This window comes from Orycteropus afer, unplaced genomic scaffold (genome assembly GCF_000298275.1).
Source record: "Orycteropus afer afer isolate SDZICR_OR568_19922 unplaced genomic scaffold, OryAfe1.0 scaffold00037, whole genome shotgun sequence".
NCBI lineage: Eukaryota > Metazoa > Chordata > Mammalia > Tubulidentata > Orycteropodidae > Orycteropus > Orycteropus afer.
In genome coordinates this window covers 9,320,442-9,343,678 of record NW_006921624.1, presented here as the reverse complement: position 1 = coordinate 9,343,678, position 23,237 = coordinate 9,320,442, and the positions used below count along the sequence as shown (strand labels likewise).

General features: G+C 43.1%; 1 protein-coding gene across 1 annotated transcript in view; it reads right to left on the bottom strand.

The window, feature by feature from the left end:
• The window catches only part of ASTN2 (astrotactin 2), a 1,259,674-nt gene that overhangs the window by 953,982 nt on the left and 282,455 nt on the right, over positions 1 to 23,237 (bottom strand). The window contains exon 4 of the mRNA XM_042780380.1: positions 16,229 to 16,613. Within this exon, the coding sequence (XP_042636314.1) occupies positions 16,229 to 16,613 (385 nt within the window). The remainder of the gene's footprint in view (positions 1 to 16,228; positions 16,614 to 23,237) is intronic.

The window sequence follows — 23,237 nt, the reverse complement described above, 5'->3', positions numbered from 1 at the left end:
TGATTGTTTCCATTAATTTTGGTTTTCTTCTTTCTTCTTGACGAGGAGAGACCCGTTGTTTCATCTAGATGGCATCTTGCTAGCTTTTAAGATCCCAGTCACTACTTGCCAAAGTAGAAGGTGGAACAATGTTTTGTATAGTATGTTATGCCAATTGAGCTTGATGTCCCCTGCGACTATGGTCCATGGGTTCTCTTTATATACAGGAAGCAGACTATGTTCCTAAGGCAGCTACTCAGCTACTCACAGTAGATTCCACCATGAAGTTGATTACCAGTCTCATCAGGGGGAACATTATATCCAGCCACTCAACGAGGCCCAGTCAAGTTGACACACAAACTTAACTACCACAGTTCCACCCCTTGTCAACTTGGCACTTTTACAGATCTTCAATGGGTGGCATCTGTACAGATCTCCTTCACTGGGTGGCTCTAATCCCCTAATTCCTGAGTTGTGATCTTACCCCCTTGGCCTAGTGGGCCTTGTTCCTCTCCTTCTTGGGCATGGTAGCCCTGCCCCCTCTCTCTTAGGCAAAAGCTATGACTCCATCCTACTGGCCCACAAGAACGAACAGCCCCACACTCAAGAATCAAGTTGTAGGTCTAACTCTTTGAAACCTAGGGGGCTATGGTGGTTCCACCCCCAGAGGCCATGGTCCTACCCTTTGAGGCTGAGGCGGCTCTGCTTCCCATTTCCTTGGTCTCTCTGCTTCTGCCAATTAATGCCGAAGGCAACCCTCTCCGCCAGAAATCTTCCTGCCCAAAAAAGCACTCAGCTTTCTTGCTCCATGGGCTGGCCAACTCGCTACTCCATTTCAAGCTGGTCTCTTCTACCAAATAACACCCGAAGGCAACCCACTCCACCAGGAAGCCACCTGTGCGATGGCACTCGGCTTTCTCCTCTGTGGGCTGGTAAACCTGTTGCTGTTTAATGGCTGTTTCTGGGCTCTGCTACTGCTGTCTCTCATGTTGGTCTCTCGGCTCTGCTCCTACTATCTCTCATGCCGGTCTCTAACCTCTGCTCCTGCAGTCTTTCATGCCTTATGCTGGGGTCTCTCTGCCAGGGTCTTGGGTCCAGGATGCACTCCACTTCTGTTTCCACATTTTAGATATCTGTCAGAACAGCACTCCACTCCCAGTACCATATTCTGTTCTGGTTACTCAGTACCTCTCTAACAGAAATACCACAAATGGGATGGCTTGAATCAACAGGAGTTTATTCTCTTACAGTTTGGAGGCTTAAAGTCTTAGTTCAAAGTGCTGGATCTAGGAGCTGGGTGAAAGCCCCTCAACCTTGGACTTCAACTCTGCCTCCTGTTCCTAGCCCACTGATGTTAGAGGCTTTTCTTCACTCAGACAGCTGCTGGCTGCTGAGACTGACAAGCCCAAGGTTAACAAGGAAAAAGGCACAGTCTCAATGTTATCAAACCACATGGCAGGCTGTTAATTCAAGTCCACTGAAAGTCCCAAGGTCAGCAGAGCATGGCAGGCTGCTGAACAACAATATGGCTACATGCAGGGTTCAAGCGTACCATAAGCTAGAGATTGTTTCCCAAGGGTTCTCCTTATATAAAGGAAGCAGACCACATCCCTAAAGCAGCTACTCAGCTGCTCGTAGTAGATTCCACCATGGAGTTCATTACCTGTCTCATGGTGAATACTACATCCAGCTGCCCAGCCACTCAACCATGCCAAGCCAAGGTGACATACAAACTTAACTACCACACCATTCTTTTCCAGTGTTATCCATAATTTGTTATGATCCACATAGTCAAATGCCTTTGTGTCATCAACAAAACACAAGTAAACATCTTTCCAGTATTCTCTGCTTTCAGCCAAGATCCATCAGTCATCAGCAGTGATATTCCTCACTGTATATCCTCTTTTGTATCCATGTTGAATTTATGACAACTCCCTGATGTTATCTTCATCACAATTTTACCTGCATCTGGTAGCATAGTGGCTAAGACACTTGCCTGCTAACCAGACGGCTGGCGGTTCAAACCCACCAGCCACTCCTCGGAAGGAAGGTTGGGCAATCCTACTTCCGTAGTGATACTGCCTCGGAAACCCAAGGAGGGGTCGCTATGAGTCAGGTTTGACTCGACGGCACATAACAACAACAACAACAATGATATTAATGATTTTGTTCAATAATTTGTGCATTCTATCAGATCACCATTCTTTGAAAAGACACAAATATGGATTTCTTCTAGTCAGTTGGCCAGGTAGCTGTCTTCTAAATTTCTTGGTATAGATGAGTGAGCACTTCCAGCGTTGCATCTGTTTGTTGAAACATCTCCACTGGTATTTGTCAATTCTTGGAGGCTTGTTTTTTGCTAACATCTTCATGGCAACTTGGACTTCTTCCTTTGATACCATCAGCTCTTGATCATATGCTGCCTCCTGAAGTGGCTGAATGTTGATAATTTCATTTTGGTGCAATGACTCAGTGTATTCTTCCATCTTCCCTTGATGCTTCCTATGTCATTCAATATTTTGACCATAGAATCTTTGAAAATACCATGAGTGCCCCTGCTGGTATTTGAAATAGCAGTGGTATGCCCTCCAGCATCACAGCAATGTACAGTCCACTACAGTATGATAAACTGATAGACAAATAGTGGAGAAGTGGTGTGCTAATGTTAAAATGGCATGAGCTAGAGAGTTAGAAAGTTTCTTTCAGAGTCCTCCATACCCAACAAGGAACACACACACATACAGCCAGTATTAACTTGCTGTGTAACTTCAAATAAACCCCTTTCCCTAACTGGGTCTCTGTTTGCTCAATACAATGATCATTTCAGAGAAAATAACAATAATAACTTCTATTTATTGAGTCAAAGCACTATGCCAAGCATCTTAAATGAGTGAGTGTCTTTAATTCCCACAAGAATCCTGTAAAAGAAGTAATATAATACCCATTTTAAAGGGGAGAAGACTGAGGCATTAGTAACTTGCTCTGGTTTTCACAGTTCACGAGTTGCAGGGGCAAGACTTGACCTGATGTGTCTGATGGAACAGCCATGATTCTTAATTGATTTCTACTCTTCTGTCAAAGATATCAAAAGTTTCCTGCTTTAAAATATCTATTTGGTTGGAAACACAAAATCAAAAGAGTTGGAGAGAAGAGAAAGTGATGTTTCTCCTGACACTAATAAGGACCTCCCCGCCCCTTGAACCAGTGGGGAGCGGAAGTACAATCTGCAAAGTTCTAGAGATCCTAATATCCTTCCACTCTTGTAAAACAAAATATAAGTTCAGTCTATCGCTCCATGGATGTCTCTGTTGCCACTGCAAGAACATCACCATGTCTCCTTCCTCTGGTAGAACACTTGACTTCAAGAGACAGCAGGGGTTAGGCAGGACTTAGGTTAAGGGAGTGTGTTGAGTGGGGCCTGTGGTGAAATGGAGAGAGCAGCCATTCAGCTCTTGCTGAGTGTTCACTGGCAAAAGACTTGGCCTAGGATTCCCAGATCTTCTTTAAATGGAGTGAGGCAAATGTGGATTTGCATGTGAAATTTCCTGATATATACATATACATACATATACATAAATGTTGAAAACTTGTTAAAAAATGTTAAATACACTTTGTATGCAAACAAAACAAAATAAAACAATCATACCTGGGGGCTGAATTCTACACATGAAGTTTCAGAGTGCAACGCCTACTTCATGTCTAAGTTCTTTCTTCTCATTTTGACCCTAGTTGCTCTTCACCTTTGTAAGAAATCAGTTCCTCTATTTTCTAATGGCTTCTCATCTCACTCACAGGAAAAGCCATTGTCCTTCCCTGCCAAGGCCCTACATGATGACCTCGTTGCCAATGTCCCTGTGACTCAGTCTATTCTGCTTCTCTCTCCCTATGCTGTGCCTTCTGATTCCTTGAACTCTTCAAGCACACTGATACTTCAGAGCCTTAGTTCTCATTACTCTCTCTTTCCTTAAATATCCAAATGCTTTATGGCTTCATCTTCTGTAGATAGTTCCTCAAATGTCACTTGTTCAGTGGTTTTTCTTAAGAGCCCTAGTTCTCTTCCTTTTTAAAAAAAAAAAAAAAAATTCCCCTTGCACTTATTACTTGACATAATATATATTTTTCTTGATTGTTTATTGTCTTTCTGTACTAACAACTTAGCTCATTGGAAAAGCAATCATGTATATTTTATTCACATTTCCCTAAACAGTGCCTGACACACCACCCCTGCTGTCCAGTCAAGTCCGACACATAGCGACCCCTCCTTGGGTTTCCGAGGTGATATCACTACAGAAGTAGATTGCCCAACCTTCCTTCGGGGGAGTGGCTGAGTTTGAACCCACCGGCCTTCTGGTTAGCAGTCAGATGCCTTAGGCACTATGCCACCAGAACTCCTGCCTGACACATGGTAGGCATTTAAACCTTGTTGAATTCATGAATGAACAAGTAGGTAAATGAATACTTCCTTATTCAACAAGTATTTATGGAGAGAATTCCTGACACAAGGATGTTGAGCTAAACATGTATTGTTGTTGTTGTTGTTGTTGTTGTGTACCGTCGAGTCACACCTGACTCATGTATAGAGAACTATAAAACTCTCAGACCATTTGACCCAGTAATTCCACTCCTGGGAACATACCCTGAAGTAATAATACAGAATAGCAAGAAAGAAAAATCAAGCCCCAAAGTGTGTGTTGCTGTTGAACATGTAACAGCAGGAAGAAATGGAAGCAATTGAAATGTCCTCCAATAAACAAATTACAAAGTCATCATAGAACAGATTCATAAGCATGTTGAAATGCTTATGATATAGCATTAAGTGAAAATGTACTATATAAACAATAAATAGTTTTCAGTTTCAATATGTAAAATATATAAGGGGAGAAAAAATAGGAAAAAGTTGCAAAAATATTACTGTGGCTATTGGATACGGCCATCTGAAAAATAACTATTTTTTTTCCTTGATGCTTTTCCTTATTCTTAAATTTTCTAAAAGGAGCGTCTATAACTTCTATAATGAAGGAGTATTAGGAAAAACAAGGACCGATCGTAATTGTGGGTAATCATGGTGATTTATTGCACCTTCAGGGTGGATGAAGATATCCCAGCCAGTGGCAGACAGATTCCATGCAGGAAACAGGGAGGCAAGCTGTCCTAGAGTCTCTTTGTGACAGTTCCTCACTGGGTGATTTCCAGCCATTTCCAGGGAGGCCACAATGGGAGGCCCAGAGTCCCCTGACTGCTGGGAAATTGCTCTAGCTCTGATCAATCAGGGAGCAGTCTCTTCAGTCTCTGACATTTACCAAATCTCCTTCATCCTCATCTGTCACTGTGCACTGGGGCCACCTTACTGGGCACAATCTAATCAAGTCAGAATGCCCCAAGGGTCCCTGTAGATAAAATGAAGGGGGACCTGAGGGAGCAGGAAGAGAGAGGAGACAGGGAGATGGGGAGAGAATGACGAGAGAGGAGGGAGAAAGAGCAAATGTTCAGAGACGCCCGTCTGTTTTGTTATCATGGCAATTAATGCTGGGAAGGGACATTTTAAGGGCCTCTGGTGACAGCTTTGGTGACATCCTTGTTTGTGATTCTATGACAAATCGCTGTCTATATCTTATTTTAGAGAGTGTGGAGACAGCTCCGAGATGGCTGTCTGGGGATGCCATGCTCCTGTGTGAATGAAGGACTGCTCTCTCCCTCTTCGCCTGAGTGGAGGCATTTAGACACCAACATCAATGTCCAGGAGGAGAAAACAAAGAGCAACCAAAGGAAAAGAAATAAACGGCAAAAGCTTTGCTACACAATCATGGTCTGGCCTTGCATTGGTTTTGCTCACTCCATCACATGATGCAATTAATTGAAGGAAAAATGAACAGTCTATAATTGAGGCAAAAAAGAATGGTCTACCACTCTACAAATGGCACGGCATATGTTTATACTTCAGTTGGGGAGAAAAGGAAAACAGAAAAAAAAAAAAATGAAAGAGAACTTTGCAATTTGAATGCTTTCTATAATGGCTAGCATTAAGGAGCCTATTTTCAAAATAAAACACAAATGTTGTCCACTTTGGTTTCCAAGTGGTCCTTAGAGGAAAAAGGAATGGAAGCAGATTGCACTCAAATTTTACAACCTGAGAATTAGAAGGGGTTGCCTAAACTCTATCTATTCTCCAAGTCTCCTACACTGTGCTTGACAAATGGCAACCTAGGGCTTGCTGGGATTCCTGCAAAGATGAGGCATTTATAATCTATAAGATTAAGGTCAGAAGGAAATGTAGACAGAACCAGTTGCCTGCCAAATGACATAAGGAAGCTGCAGGGACACAGAGTGGCCAAAGACAGTAGTAAACATGAACTCAAGGGATATGACTTCAGTACAACTCCAACACCAAACTTGCTGTGTGATGTAAGGGGGATGACTTCATCTCTCTGAATTCAAGGGAGGTCCATTATCTGCTGAGAGGGCTTGATAATGCACAGAGTATATCATATAATTTTTAGGGCAACATTTTATAAACGTTAATGGGCTGTATAACATAAACTAGCCTGTGGAAAACAAATTAATATTTTATACCCCTCTAAACTGTAAGCTTCTAGGCAAAGATTATTTCCCATTTGACTACGTATCTTCTTCATTAGACAGTTTCTGGCACACAACAGGTGCTCCTTAAAGGTTTGTTAAATAAGCAAATAAATGTGTGAATGGCATAATGAGCAGTGATGGAGAGGTGTACCCAAAGAGAAGATGTAGCAACAGAAGTACCAGCCCGCCTCCGTCTGTGAGCTGTGCTGTCTATAGACATGGACAATGAAGATGCAGAGGAGGTCGAGGAGCACCAAACACGTTTTGTAAAAAGATGCTTTACATGCAGAATTCAATTTCCCTTTGAACAGGGGAGGGGAGAGGATCACTGAACTAGGGAAGTTTGGTGTCAAAAAATGATTTCCAAATGTTTTCCTTTGTAAGGTGTAGAATCTGTCATTGAAAGAGAATCTTACATGGAGTCCCAATGCATGAACCATTGAAAGCAGTCCTGCTCCGGTTATAGCAATTCTGCTCATCTACCTTCCCCGCAGGGTACCCCTGGCAGCACCACCATTCCAACAGGCACTGTCAAGATGGGAGCTATTGTAGGTAGGAGGTGGTTTCCCTGTGCTCTGTTAACCTTGATCTACAGCTCCAGGACAGCTGGGAAGAGAGAAATGTTGAGCTAGGCTGGAAGGATGGGTGGTGATTCCCAGGCAGGGAGTGGAGGGCAAAAGCTTCCCTGAGGGGAAGGGTGAATGTCCTAAGGAAGGAAGAGGTGGCACACAGGTGGCCTCCTTTGGGAAGGCACACTGAGTAGTTACAAGAGGGAGCCATGGTAAGACCAGTATGCCATAGTGTTGGTGAGTGGCAACAAAGGACTGGCCATAGCTTCAGCAGGGGTCAGACACACAGCCCCTATGTGGGCCTTGCCTGTCTCAGGCACTGTTCCAAGCCCCTCTATCAACTCCTCACCCTCAATCTCTTGGTTGAGCTTCATCTTTCAGGTCTCAGGGCAGGGAGCACCTCCAGGAAGCCATTTTGGATGCAGTCTGTCAGGGATCAGCCCCAATGTGAACCTCTCATCATTTTACTGGCCTCTTTCAGAGAGAAGTTTCTAAACTACAAGCTATGACCAAGTCCATGGTTCATGTAAGCATTAAAAACGTGAGATAGAAAGGCATAGAAAATATCAGAGTACATCACATGTAATAAGGATAAGTATCCTTTGGAGACATGCATACACATTCATATACATGTGTGGGGCCACAGTGTAAAATATAGTTTCTTATTGTGGGGTTAAATATTTTTGACAAATGCAGCTCTAAGAAATTTAACTTGCTAAAATGTAAGGTCATATGTTATCTTTTCTGCTCAAATAAAATGACAGAATTAACACATTTTGTGTTATCTTCAGAACATGCTTAGGTTTGGGAATCAGACAAAGTTGAGTTCAAATTCAGGCCCCATTAGTTTTACTTGTATAACTTTGAGATTATCTGTAAGTTTCAATGAGAATATTTCCTTCCTTGTGAGGTGGAGGAGAATGCTCAATGAAGTCATTGATTTGAAAATACTTACTGAGCTTTGTCTAGTTCAGAAGAAGGATAAGAATCTCATGCAAAAATTATAAGCCTGTGGAAAAGTATTAAGATCTATCTCACACACATTTACTGAGAACCTGGTATGTTCCAGGTACTCCATTAGGCACAAAATGAACCCCAAAGCTCTGGTTCCTGATGTCATGGAACTTTCAGTCTAGTAGGAAAATTAAAATACATGATAAGCAAATACAAATAATAAAAATTACTATTAGAAAAGCAAAATAGGACAATGATAGAGAATAACCCATATAAAGAAGAGAGCTTCATTTGATGAGATACACTGAAACTGAGCCCAGAATGACAAGGATTCAGTCATGTCATGACAGACTGGAGAAGGAAAGGTGGTGTTTTTTTGTTTGTATGTTTTTCTCAGACAAAGAGAACCATGGCATATGCAAAGGATCTGTGGTAGAAAAAGGTTAACAAGTAACAAGTTTGAAGAACAGAGAGGAGGCCATTATGGCTGGAGCATGAAGTGTGAGGGTCAAGTGCAATGAGATGACATTGGCAAGGTAATCCAGATCATGTAGAAACTTACAAACAGTGGCAAGGAACAAGAACTTAATCACAGTGAAGTGGGGAACCACAGAAAGGCTTTAAGCACAGAGCTGTCATGATCAGAGAGATGCTAACAGTGACTGCAGTATGGAAAATGGATGAGGACTGACACACAGAAGCAGTAATCAAGGAGACCAAGAAGGAAGTGTGTGAGGATAAGGAGTTTGCAGGGATGCCACGGAAAGTGATGTGGCTGGAGGAAGGGATGACTGGGTATGAGGTTGAAGGGCAAGGGTGAAGGTAAGGGGGCTGGAAACTTAGTGTCTGAGTGAAGAAGTGTGAACGTCAAACACGGCACTCAATAAGGTACTGACTATGAATGTGCTGTGATAATATATGAAGCACAGGTGACCTTTGCGTGGCACTCCCACAGGGTGTCAGAGGGGTGAGCTAATAAACAGCTTCTCAGCCCTCTGCCATCCTAAAGTGCTCTGTTGATACCAAACATGAGTTCTCTGCACTCTTGGGAACCACTCAAAATGCTCCAAAGAAACATGATCTCCCTCTTGTCAAGTCCCATCTGCCAAATTAGAAGCTCAGAGTCACTGTGTGGCAGCTTCCTGTCTCAGAGAGCACATGTTAATTACCCATTTTTTCCTAACAGATCTGTGGGTGATGCAAGCCCATGGGTGCTATGCTTTAGCCATCCCTGGAATTTCCAGAGCTCAGAGACTTCCCCGGGATTATAAACCTTAGTGTGGTCTGATGGGTTCAATCCCAGCACTACCCCTGACTACTTTAACTCTGATGCTACAGCTGTAAACCTGGGTCCACTACTTTCTAGTTGTATGACCTTGGACAAGTTACATAACCTCTCTGTTTCTGTTTCTTTCTTTGAAAAGTTGGGGAGATACTAGTACTTACCTCACAGGGTTACTGTGAGATTTAAATAACATGCTTCATGGAAAACATTCAGAATAGTGCCTGGCTCATGATGATAGCAGAGGTGAATTGTCATTGGCTTCAGCATCAGTATAATTCATTTCTTAGCCAACCCTTCCACCTATCTTCCAGTCAGGGTTGATTACGAACGGCTCTATGACACAGAGGCGAGTAGCCAGGTCCTTAGAATCACTCAATACAAGCCTCTTACGCTCACCTCTCAACAAGCTTTTTACTTGCTCTGAGGCTTCCTTGTCTGTATTAGTGAGCAGCAGTAAGGCTCAGCCTTTTGACCCCATGTTAGAGAAACTGCTACCCTGCCCGACCTAGCTCTTGGATCATTGCTGCTATCTGATTCCATGTCTCTTTCTCCCTCCACCCTACGCCCTGAACTTATGTGTTGTTGTTGTTGTTCTGTGCTGTCAAGTCGGACAGAAAAGCCTTTATTCTATCTTCATCACTTCATTGAAAGAATCATTACATTGCTTAACTATGAAGACTGATTTTTTTGTCTACAAAATTGTTCAAAATAACATTTGGACCAATGTAAATTTAAAAAAAAAAAAAGTCAAAAGAGAAAATTGCACATATGAAATTAAGGGAACTATATGCATAAAGTGTTAAAGAGTAAAGCTGTCACTTTCAAGATTGAGTTGCATTTGACCAAAGCCTCATAAGCATGTGAACGTTGGGCAATGAGTAAGGAAGACCACAGAATGGATGCATTTGAATAATGATGTTCACGAAGCACTGCCAGAAGAAAGAACAAGTCTGTCTTAGAAGAAGTACAGCCAGAATGTTTTTTAGAAGCATGGATAGCAAGACTTCATCTTACGTACTTTGAACATAATTTCAAGAGGGACCAGTCCCTGGAGAAGGATGTCATGCTTGGTAAAGTAGAGGGTCAGTGAAAAAGGGGAAGGCCCTGAATGAGACAGACTGACACAGTACCTGCAAATTGTGAGGACGGTGCAGGGCCAGACAGTGTTTCGTTCTGTTGCACATAGGGCTGCTACGAGTCGGAGCCCACTCGATGACACTTAATAATAACAATATGAATAAACCACTTCCTCTCTGTCAGTTTGTTGTGCTGGGGTGGGTTATGTGTTACTGTGATGCTGGAAGCTACGCCACTGACATTTCAAATAGCAGTGAGTTCACCCAGAGTGGACAGGTTTCAGCAGAGCGTCTGGATGAAGAAGAAAGAACTGTCTGTCAATCTAGTTCCAAAAATTAGCCGATGAAAACCTTGTAGATCACAACAGAATGTTGTCTGATCTGCTTGCTTTCAACACATCATCAGGAGGGTCCCTGGAGGAGGACATCATTTTTGGTGAAGCAGAGAACCAACAAGGGCAAGGGAGACCCTTGGTGAGATGGATCGGCACAAAAGCTTCAAGAATGGACTGGAACATGCCAGGAATCATGAGGATGATGGAGAACATACATTCTGTTGTATGTAGGGTCACCATGAGTCAATCACCTTGATGTATCTATAGTTACATGAATAAAGGAAGAAGAATTCAGAGTAATACAACAATAATCAGATGATCAGTGTGATGGGGCAGTGGACTGTGTGGATCTGTTTGAGAGAGGGTACATTGCTCCACCGGTAAGTATAAACACATATTTTAAATTAATAAAAATGGAAGTAGTCACCAAATTACAAATGTGTGTACCTTGACCCAGAGATTCTACTTTTACATATCCATCTGTGATACAGCAATATTATTACACTCCACAAGAAGAAGAAGAAGAAAAATAGAGAATTTTTTTTTGTTGATGCATTGTTTATAAGTGCAAAATTCAAATTATGGTCAATAAGAGGGGGCAGTTAAGTAAGTTTTGGTACATTCACATTATGAGATGTTATATAGCCTTCAGAAAGAATAAAGTAGGTGTGCATGGAGAGATGCTTTATATATTGTTGAGTAAAACTATCAAATTTCTGAAGAAAAATATATGTGGTTGAGATGACCCTAATTGCTTATATCTGGGTGGAAATTCACAAATACATACACACACATACCTATATATGTATATTATGTGCATATTGGAAAGCACTACAATATAAATCGAACTATTATCGAGGATTAACTTTGAGTCCTGCAGTGGAAACAGGATGGAGAGACAGGAGTAGGACGTTTAGTTACTGCTTTATCCACCTCAGCCTTTTTCTGTCCCTCTCCCTGTCCCTTCTCTCTCCCCCTCTCTCCTTTCCTTCCATTACAAAGAGTATGCATTTATTCCACAATAATGAAACAAAATTAAGTAAAGTAAACCCAATATTCACTCAGCCATCTCTCACGCCATTGCTCATTAAAGGTGTAAATTTGTTATATAAATTTCCTTAAGCTTCCATGCATACATTTAAGGAGGGGTAAGGAGAATTGGAATTCAAATGGATGGACCAAGTTTCTGTGTTGTATTAAGGTTTCACATATTGACACAATTAAATTCTCAACAACTCATTATGGTGATATCAGGGTGATATTCAAAACACCTGATGACTTCTATGACACAGGCACTAACTATCTAGGAAGGATCCAGCCACAGTACTAGAGCAGCATCTAAAAGCCACCCTGCTTCTAGATGATGAGGTGTTCAGGAGGAACCTTGGGGAAGGGTTGGGACTCCCAGGCAGCAGGAGGGCACCAGAGGCTCAGGGCAGCAAGCTCCTTATCAACTGGTGCTGAAGACTTTCAACACCTAACAAAGGGTCCTCCACACCAACAGATACCAGCTGAATGTCGGCCCTGATCAGTATAACACTCCTGAGACCTGGGGCCCTGTTATGAATTCATTTTCCAAAAAAATTTACCTTGAAGTCCTAAATCCTGGTATCTCTAAATGTGACCTTGTTTATATAGAGTCTTTGAAGATGTTATCAGTTAACATAAGGTCATACTGGAGTAGGATGGGTCCTGATTCAATCTGAGTGGTGTTCTGTAAAAGAGACACAGAGACACAGAGGGAAGATGGCCATGGAAACAGGAAGTTTTGCTGCAGCTGCAAGCCAAGGAATGCCTGGGGCCACCAGCAGCTGAGACAGAAAAGAAAGTCATCCTCTAGATCCTTTGGAGAGAACATGGCCTATGTGATTTGGATGTCCAGTCTCCAAAACTGTGAGACAATCATTTTCCCTTCTTATAAGTCACCCAGTTTGTGGTGTTTTGTTACATCAACCCTAGGAAACAAAACAAACCTCAGGCAGCTGTTATTTTGTAATGAAACTTTCTCTCTCTGGTTGGCAGACTGTCTTCTATATTATTTGAAGGACTAAGTTGAAAAGCAGGCTGATGGATGTTGCGTATGAGGAAACAGTTTGAATTTATAGGCAAATTCTATATATGAAATGTGTCAGTGGGATTAGCCCTTGACAATATAATTTCAAGACTATAAGATTGTTTTTATATGGGCTACCCACTTTCTGAGTCCCTGCTCACTACTGGCAAAAGCCCGGGCTCTGCCCAGGCAACTGCCCCATTCACAGAGAAAACCTCATGGTTCTCTCCCTTTGGGCCCCTTGAGCATTTGTTCTGAGCTACTACTTTAGATCTGCTGCAGTCTGGTCTGCCAGTGGAATTATCCCTCTGTCCAGGCAAAGCAAGCCTAGGTGCTCTGGGTCCATCCGGTTGCCATCAAGTTGACTCTAACTCATGGCGACCCCAGGTGTGTCAGAGTGAAACTGTGCTTCATAGGGTTTTCAATGGCTGACTTCAAAAGTGTATCATCAGGCCTTTCCTCTGAGGGGCATCTGGCTGTACTTGGACCTCCAAACTTTGTGTTAGCAGCTGAGAGTATTAACCAATTCATTACCCAGGGACCTTAGGACTATTGCAGCTGCTCAGCCCCTGGCAGCCACCTGACTGCCCACCACCAGAATGAGCAATATCTTGCCTGGAGTCCGGAGAGGCATGCTCTCTACTCTCTTCTTGCCTAGGTTTCTTCCTCTCCTGACCTTACTGGAGCTAAGAGTGTCTAGATCTAAGCTTGCTTTATTTTATTGTAAATTTTACTCAGAAAAAAAAATCCACCACCATCGAGTTGATTATGACTCATAGCGACCCCATTGATTTTCTAAGGTGGTAAATCTTTATACAAGGAGATTGTATCATCTTTCTTCTGCAGAGCAGCTGGTGGGCTTCAACCACCAAATTTCTGGGTAGCAGTCAAGATGCCTTAGGCACTGTGCTACTAGAGCTCCTTACTCAGAGGAACAAAATTTTCCTCAGAGGAACTTTAAAAAAAAAAATCATGTTCATTGGTAAAAACAGGTGAGTTGAAGAACTGGCAGTACCGGGTAGCTAAGAGATTTCCCCAGTGAACAGAGTGAGGAACAAAATTCAAGTCCTAGTCTGCCTGTCTCCACTCCATCAGACTATGTCTGAGTTCTCATGCATCCAACACTCAGTCTCTTTGAAATACTTCTGTTACGTACTTCTTAATGCCAGCATTGAGCTTTCAGACAATCGGTGTCTGGCTTGATTATAGTTTGAATAGAGTTCTGCTTGAAAGAAAACATAAGAGAAAGAGCCATCTCTAAGCCAATGGGAGCTGGTAGGTCTAAAACTGTTCAGTCTCTTCTCCAATGGGGGAAGCATTCCTCTCTGCCAATAGAGAGTGAGTCTTGTATGCCCTTTGGACCCAGTAAATGTGGCCGGAGGGTTGAGGAGGTGTGAGTCAAAACAAGGACAAGGGAAATGTACATGACATTACAGAGAAGTGAGTAGACTCTGGTGGCTTGGGCTTGGGGCAAACATGAGAAAAATAGTGTGGTTGGATTCTGGAAAGTCTCAAAAGCACAGGGAAGACTGAGGGCTACAGATCCAGCTCTTGGGCATTCAAGAGTTATCAACCACCAGGCCCTGAGTTTGCTATCTTACACACATTCTATTTATTTATTTATTTATTTATTTAAGCCTTCCAATAACCCTTCAATGAGGAAATTGAGGTTCAGAGAGTTGAATTTTCATTTTCCCATGCTCATTGCTGTAGGTAGAGTAAGGATTGTTCTCTAAAGATACCCATGCCCAAATTCCAGAACCTGTGATTATGCTACATTTGGCAAAAGGGAGTCTGTAGATATGATTAAGATGACATCAAAACACATGCTCTTCCTAACTGAACCACTCTACTCCCTCCCTACAGCTTTTACGCTTGACAAAAGCGTCTCACTTTTAAGAAGCTTCAGATCTTTTCATCTGCCCATTGTTGTTGTTACGTGCCATCGAGTCAGACCTGACTCATAGCGACCCCCTTTGGGTTTCTGAGGCAGTATCACTACAGAAGTAGGTTGTCCAATCTTCCTTCCAATCATTTGCCCATTAGTGTAATGGAAAGATGGCTCTGAGAGGGAGAGCCTTCAGAGTAGAAGCAGCTCTCTGTAGAGCTCAGCATTCCAGGGCTGAACTTAAGCAATGAAAATTCTTCCAGGCTCACAGAAGGAGTTGACAATGTTAGAAGTGAAATCTCTAGGCCAAAGCTTTAGCCTATCGTCAGCTCCAAGGCCACAAAAATCAATGAATAAAAAAAAATAGAACTGTACCTCCATAGCATGTTACTGAAGAAATTAATTACACTCTACTTATAATTATATAGCTGGAGCTGTAGGCACTTCTTATGGATATAAATAAATACCTATGTCCAAACAGGAGCTCTGGTAGCGTAGTGCCTAAGGCACTTGACTGCTAAGCAGAAGGCTGGGGGTTCAAACCCAACAGCCACTCCTCGGAAGGAAGGTTGGGCAATCTACTTCCGTGGTGATACCACCTCGGAAACCTAAGGAGGGGTCACTATGAGTCGGGTCAGACTCAATGGCACATAGCAACAACAACAACATGTCCAAGTAGATAATTGTCCCCAAAATAGGATAAAGAAGATAGGTCTTAATAGCAGCATATATGACGAAGAGTGAGGGGTTTTAATATCAAAAAGCCCAATATGAGCCAACAACAGCTGTAAAGAACAAATGTGACTTCAAGCTATATCAACAGAAGCATAGCAGCTAGAAAAAAGAAGGTGAAAGTACTGTTTTTCTCTGTACTGGAGGATGTCCACATCGATGAATCGTGTCCACTCAGACGTTACGCTCCAGATGTGAAAAAACTAGAATCTCCATCTAAGAAGATACTGACCAGCATGGTGAAATGTCTGAAATATATTTCACATGAGAATAGCAGAATGTGTGATAATATTTTAGGTTGATTTCCAGAATTTACAGGCTATCCCTTTTCCTGCTGCCAATTTCCCAAGAGCTACTTTGGCAAAGGAATATCAGGTTTGCTTTCTTTGTGGCCATGAAGGTACAGGGAAACAGACTTCAGCTTGGTATAAGGAAAAATCTTGTAATAGTCTTGTAGTGGCTGGAAATGGAATAGACTATATCCCAGGAAGTGAGATTGTTGTCAAGAAAGGCAATCAAAAAGCTGAAGAGGTTTTGCACTAGGTACCCTCTGATGTCTCTCATAACCCCAATTCAAGGAACACTGACACTCTCTCTTCTCCCATCACTGTTGAAAGACCAGAGAAGATAAACTCTGATAACCCAACAGAGAGGTTCCCCATAAATCCAATTAACACAGCCCAGAAGATACTGCCTGAGCCTCCAACCCTCCAGCTCCTGCATCTCATCCCAGATTCCCACAATGCCCCTAAGAAAGGGTGATGTGACAAGGACTCACCTTTCTTCTCAAAGTCCACCTTCTCTTCCCCTGGCCGGCCCAGGCTGTCCAGGGTGTGGGTCACCTGGCTGCCAAACTCGTCCTCACGGGAGAGGTGGTTGGCCCGCCGGGGCAGGTCCTCATCCTCCTCATAGTCATAGTCATCGAGGATGGGGGTCTCTCGGATGGGCACGCCAATGACAGAATTGTGGGCTTGCAGCCGGGAGGAGCGGAAGCTCTCCCGGGCCTGGGGACCAAGTAGCACTGAGGGGATGTAGTGGATCTCATGAGTGGCTTCTGTGCTTGCACTCTTCTGGGGGATGCGGTGCCGCTTCTGCCAGCGCCGCTGGGCATACAGGGCCACGGTGAACACGAGCAGGAGAAGCAGCAGTGCGATAAGGCCGCCCTGGAGGAGAAGGGAAGCAGAGCAAGGAGTGGGAAGCTGTTCTTGCAGCGAGGCGGCCAGAAGGGCTTTGCCCATACATCACACTGAGTCAGGCGCCAGGGTTCGGCTAGAGCCTCAGAACCGTCAGCCATTGCTTTGAAGCCAGACAGACACAATTCTCAAACCTGGCTTTCCCACCAACAAGCTTTGTGACTTCAGGTTAACTGCTTGACTTCTCTAGGCTTTTCCGTTTACATGTTTAAAGGAGGAATAAGATTCCCTGTCCTTCCTTCTTCACAAAGTTGTCATGAGGAGCAAACGAGATGAGGGGTGGGAGAGAACAATCCAGATTGCTAAATGCTGGGAAGGGCCAGGGCTTGGACTTCACCCAAGTGAGTGTCTGAACTCTGCCTCTGCCTCCCACTATCTGTGTAGCCCCAGGCAACTTGCTCACGCTCTCTTAGTCTTACTTCCTCATCAGTCCTCTGAGGGCTCAAGAGATACCAATCTTTCTTCCATCTTGCTGCAAATGTATGATATTGCTGAGTTTAACTTCTGCACAGGAGTCCCTGGACAGTGCAAACACTTAATACACTTGGCTGCTAACCCAAAGGTTGTAGTTTGAGTCCACCAAGATGTGCCTCAAAAGAAAGGCCTGATGATCTACTTTCAAGAAATCAGCCACTGAAAATTCTACGGAGCACAGTTGTACTCTGACACACTTGGGGTTGCCATGAGTCAGAACTGACTTGACAGCAACTGGGTTTGGCTTAATTTCTACACACTTTATGTTTTGTTCATTATCAGAAACTAGTCTTTTCATTTCTGACTCCAAATAAGGGGCCTGGGACTAGGTGCTTAATAAATATTTGTTAAATGAATGTACAGGTGGTTTCCAGGTTATAAATGAGATCTGTTCCTAAGTCTATCTTTTAAGTTGAATTTGAAGGTAAACTGGAACAGGTACATATGGTTCTTATTTAGCATCAGTTAGTGAAATGCCTGTCTTAGTATATAATAACTATTTCACATTTCTATGCATATCCAACACTTAACAAACACTTCCAAAAACACTAAAACATCTTAAACATAATAATACTGTACATAACAGTAATAATAAAAGTAACTCCATACCATACTGTACTGAAGAAAGAGAGAGGATCTGTGTGTGTGTGTGTGTGTGTGTGTATACACAGTATTGTAAAAACTATTATATATTGTTGTTGTTTTGTTGTTGTTTGCCGTCGAGTCGGCCCCGACCTCATAGCGACCCTCCTTGGGTTTCTGAGGCAGTATCACTACGGAAGTAGGATTGCCCAACCTTCCTTCCGAGGAGTGGCTGGTGGGTTTGAACCGCCAGCCGTCTGGTTAGCAGACAAGTGTCTTAGCCACTATGCTACCAGAGCTCCTATATAATATATATATGTGTGTATATATACATATATATATATATATAATTAAAAAAATAGCTCTTAAAATAGTTTGATAGAAAGAAGAAAGAGAAAAGATCATGGTAAAAAGTTAACACTTACTCACCTTCCATCGCTATCTAGCATCTAGCATGGGACCTCGATTATCACAATAACATTAATAAATGGGTGATGATGCAGGAGAAGATGATGATGGAGAGATGGCTAATGGCTACACTATGATTCCTTGATCCATTGGCTGAAGTAATCGTATGGTGTTTGGAGGTAGAAATACAATCTTTATTTTGGGCTGAATGTCATCTAAAGTGCTTGGATGTGCGGATGCATTGCCAAGCACACAGGGAATCTTGAAAGGAATTTCCTTAGCCTAGCGATAATATTCAACAACAGGGACAAGAAAGTTCAAGGACCAATCTTCAAAGATGGCAATTTAAACCAAGCCTCTGCATTTGACTTCCAAATAATGGGAAAACATGCCTCAACGATATGGTGAAGTGCCTTTGGGTTTAGGGAGTGACACACAAGTAAAGGCTGAAGCTTGAAATCCCCAGATGTGCTACCCCCAAAGCAATAACATCAGCCTATACTTTGATGCCTTATGCCCTGGTGTATTTCTTTTCCCCTCTTTCTTTTGAAATGTAGATCCTTTCAGGCATTTTTTCCCCAAATATGCCAATCTTGTCTACCTTAAATATTTGGTCTAGCAAATAACCTCCCCCCTCAATATTTTTTTCCAACAGTTCAAGAAAATCACTCACAGCACTTAACACTGGCACTCACTGCTTCACCTTGCACTTTAATATTATGTAAATTTGCCCTGGAAGAGAAGAGCAAGATCTGAGCCTTGTTTTTGTTTGTATTTCATGAAAAAACTGAGGTATTTCTACTACCTGTCATCAGCGTTTACCCAAACTCTGTGGCTGACCGCTTTTCCTTCACTATAATTTCATACAAGGCAAGGAAAATTTCTTTAACTACCTGTATAGCATCTATCAAATGTGGCAGATGTAAACCCTGACTACATCAACTTGGGAAAAGAAGGTGACTGCCATTAAGGACACTTGTTTACACCAAGAAGAACATGAATGACTCCAGTGACTCGCTATCTTCCCGAAAAATACAGTGATACCAGAAAACGGTCTTGTTCTGTCTGGTCTGCAAGCTAGAACCTCTCTCATCCATATGAGCATTTATGGTGGTGAGGGTGGTGGGAAGCAGTGGCCAGGCACAGCTGAGAGCCCTGGGGCAGTGACCAGAACTCCACTTTGACTTTAGCTGTGAGCTACTATAGAATTCCCGAGAATTCTCTGGATGTCAGAACTTAAATACAAACACACACACACACACAAAAGTGTATTTACATATGCGTTTGTATATGATCTGTGAACATATATCTAATACTTGTGTGTATTGTTTTATCCCCTCTGAAGCCCTAGAAAAATAAGAATAGATCTTCTTCCTCCTCCACAGGACATATTATAGTGATTGTTTTGTATCTAGAAATCATGTGTGACATTGTATTACAGTTATTTATTTTGCATCAGAAAGAAAGGAAGGAGATAGAGGAAGGGAGGGAGGAAGAGTGAGAAGAAGAGAGATAACAAGGAAGGAGAATAAAGAGATAAAAGGGACAGAAGGAACACTAACATTTGATAAGCACACTAGCAGGCCCTCCTTACCACGTTTACTTAACACTATTTTATTTAATCTTTAAAACTATCCTATGTGGTAGGGATTATAATTTTAAAATTGAGCTAGTTCACAGGCTGTCACTTTGTCTAGGTTGTTTTCCCTTTTGGCATCCTGGTTTTATCATTGGCTCAGTAAGGGCAACATTCATAATGTCACCACACTGGGCCATTGTGAGGAGTAAGATGCTTGTAGAGTACTCACTGCAGTATGGGCAGGTGGTAACTGCTCAAAAACTGTTAGTTATTATTATTGTCAACAACATTCAACAAGTGTACATATTTAGTGTTTAATGAATGAGTAAAGGGTTGAATGAGCAAATGAATGACTTGGTCTTCTGCTTCTCAATGACTATTCTGCAAAACTTGTTCAGTGCCTTCTCAATCTGGACCACTTTATATATGCTCTATCATTTACCTTGACCACTGACCATGGTAGGCCTCATTGTCCCATGGTAAGTGGGAAACAGAGGCACAGAGACAGGAGGTGCTTTACCAAAGTTGTGTAGTTAAGAATCACACTAATTCAGCATAACTCCGTGCTTGGGGTTGGCTAGGGATAGGAGAATCCAAAGCCTAATTGGCTCTTGCTCACGTTCACTCCTTAAATTATCTAAGAAATTCCAGACACAGATTCTCCAGCCTAAGAGAACTTCTGGAAAGGAAGTGGAAGAGAGAGTCCTTCCTGCTTTGGTGGGGGCTGAGCCTGAAGGTCTCTTTACCTCAAAGATCCAATGATTGACTTATGTCATGAGTCTACTTCAGGGGCTCCTTGTCCTCACTCCCACCCTGCCCTGACCTAAGCTTTATTACAGATAAGAGTGTCACTGTTAGAATTTAGAAAAATGAGAATTGTAATATCCAAGGGTTCATTGTGCCCCTGACCTACTGAGACAGATGTCCCTGAGCCAGGGTCCTAGACAGCTCTCATTTGGTCTTGCCCAAGGCAAACTAATCATCCAGGCCATGTTACAACACCCCTCTCACTAGTCCTACCTTCCCAGACCCTGAAAAAGTAGTGGAGTACAGGGGAGTGGAAACATGTTCAGGGCACGCAGGAAAAAGGTTCCGGGTTCTTTACTCAAACTATGTTACCTCGGGCTGCCAGGTCCTCTTTGGATACTCAGTTCATTTATCAGTAAATCAGACTTAGGAATACTTGGAATCACACAGCACACAAATATGGACACAGGCTAGGAAGTCGGAATGACTTGGTTTGAATCTTATAATACCATATAGAATCTGGATGATTTTAGACAGAGGAATTAATCTCTGAATCATATTTTCTCATCTATAATGGGGTCAAAGCCTCTTTATAGAGGGGGATAGGAAGTGATTAATGGCTATGGAGTGCTTAGCTCAGTGTCTGGCACATGATACAACCATGCCACAGGAAAATTCTCATTCATGGAACTCATAGGATTGCTGTGAATTCAAATCTGGCAATAGATGTGAGATTCCTCACTAACTGAAGGATGCTGTACACAAGTAAAGGGGCTCAAGAGAATCATTTGATCATCTCTGTCCTGGTGGGAGGAGTCCATGGATGGTACAATCAGTTAAAAACTCAGAAGGAGCTCAGAATGAAGGCTTGCCAAGTTGCTTCTGGTAAGTCACAGCCTTAAAAACCTTAAGGAGCAGTTCTACTCTGCACACATGGGGCCACCAAGAGTTGGAATTGACCTGAGGGCAAGTGGTTTGATTTGGTTTTGGTCTGAGTGGGCAAGCAGAGATGTCCCTAACTCAGAATCAGGAAGAAACTACGGTACATTCACCGTGTCGGCCTAGGCTGTTGGACCAATCCATGCCTGCAAGTTTATACTGCCACTCTTTTGTAGGCGTCTTCCACCAAAGGCAAGTAAACAAAGAAGTAGGAGCAATCTGGAAGGAAGCAGAGCCAGAGTGTCCACACACTGAGGACCCCTCCAGGAGCAAGTGCAGAGCTGGCAGTGGGGGAAAATGTGCTGCTGGGCAGGAGAGTGGCCATGGAGGGAGGAAAAGATGAAGTGGGGAAGGCTACGAAATTTTAGAAAGAAAGTTAAGAAGAGACCAAGCCTTGAGGGGTGGCAAGCTAAGGGCCTGCTGGCCTGAGGGACAAACTGAGCCAAATCTGATTTGGGCTGTGTTCACTCAAGGACAGCCCAACACAAACAAGGTTGGAGAAGTGGCAGTGAGTTCCAGAAATTAAAATGCCAGTCTATTAGTTAGGGTTTTGTTTCTGTGAGGTTGCAGACAGTACAGGTCTGGGGGTGATGGCATTACCTTCGCTTTATGAGTCTGAGAATTTCACAATGCTGGTGGCATAGTGCCTAAGGCATTGACTGCTAACCAGAAGGCTGGCAGTTCAAACCCACCAGCCACTCCATGGAAGGAAGAAGGGGCAATCTACTTCTGCAAAGATTTACCGCCTCGGAAACCCAATGTGGGTTGCTATGAGTCAGAATTGACTTGATGGCAGTGGGTTTGGTTTTCAACTTAGTCACATAAGAAGAAGGGAAGAGATGAGAGAGGGAATGTGTATCCCCATATTCCAGAACCTTCTGGAACCTTCCTTACTGGAGGTCTCTCCAGAGTAGGATAAGCTCACTCATCTTGTTCTGGCACTGACAGTGGGTCTCAAGTTCCCCTGTGGAGTCAGAAAAGGATGAGTGTAAGAGGTGCCAAAGGCAGTGTGATGTGATGGGGAAGTCAAGCATCTGGTGCATATAGGCCAGTGTGTGAATCACTGCTTCCCTGCACACTGTTGGCTATGAAAAACTGATACGATGCTTTAGCCTCTTGGGCCACAGTAGGCTCACCTTTAAAATGAAGTGGCTAGTTTTAAACATGAAGGGTTGTGTTGAGGATTAAACAAAACAATAAAATGTCTGAGGGAAAACATCTCACAAAACAAAAGTCAAGAAAACACCAGCTTCGTTCCCTCCACCTAGCCCTCTAATCCCAAGAATCCCTTTCACTCCCCTTGCTGAAAAGCCTTTCCTGGCTCCCCAAGACCTTCCAGTTGATGTCCAGGTTCTCTAGCCTGGCACTCGAGACCCTCCGTGACTGGATCCCCACTTCCTCCTCCTGCCTCAGCACCTCAGCAGTCCCCTTCACACCTCTTCCTGAAGCATCATGGAGGGATCAGCATTTCCCCAGTGTGGTGCTCCCCCATCTTCTATTGCTTCCTTAGCTGGGAGCACTTTCTCACTCTCTCTGTACTGCTTGAATAATGTCCCCCCAAAACTCTCATCAACCTGAACCTCAGAATGCCATCTTATTCGGAAATAGGGTCTGTGCATATATACTAGTAGAGATGAGGTCATACTGGATTAGGGTGGGCTCTAAATTCAATGACTGGTGTTCTCCAAAGGTCCCTTCATGGCACAAACAGTTTGCACTTGACCACTAACCTAAAGGTTGGAGGTTCAATCCCACCCAGTGCTGCAAAAGTAGTGATACCGCCTTGGAAACCCAAGGAAGGGTTGCTGAGTCAGATCCGACTCGATGGCAGTGAGTTTGGTTTTCTAGTTGATCTGTCTATTCAC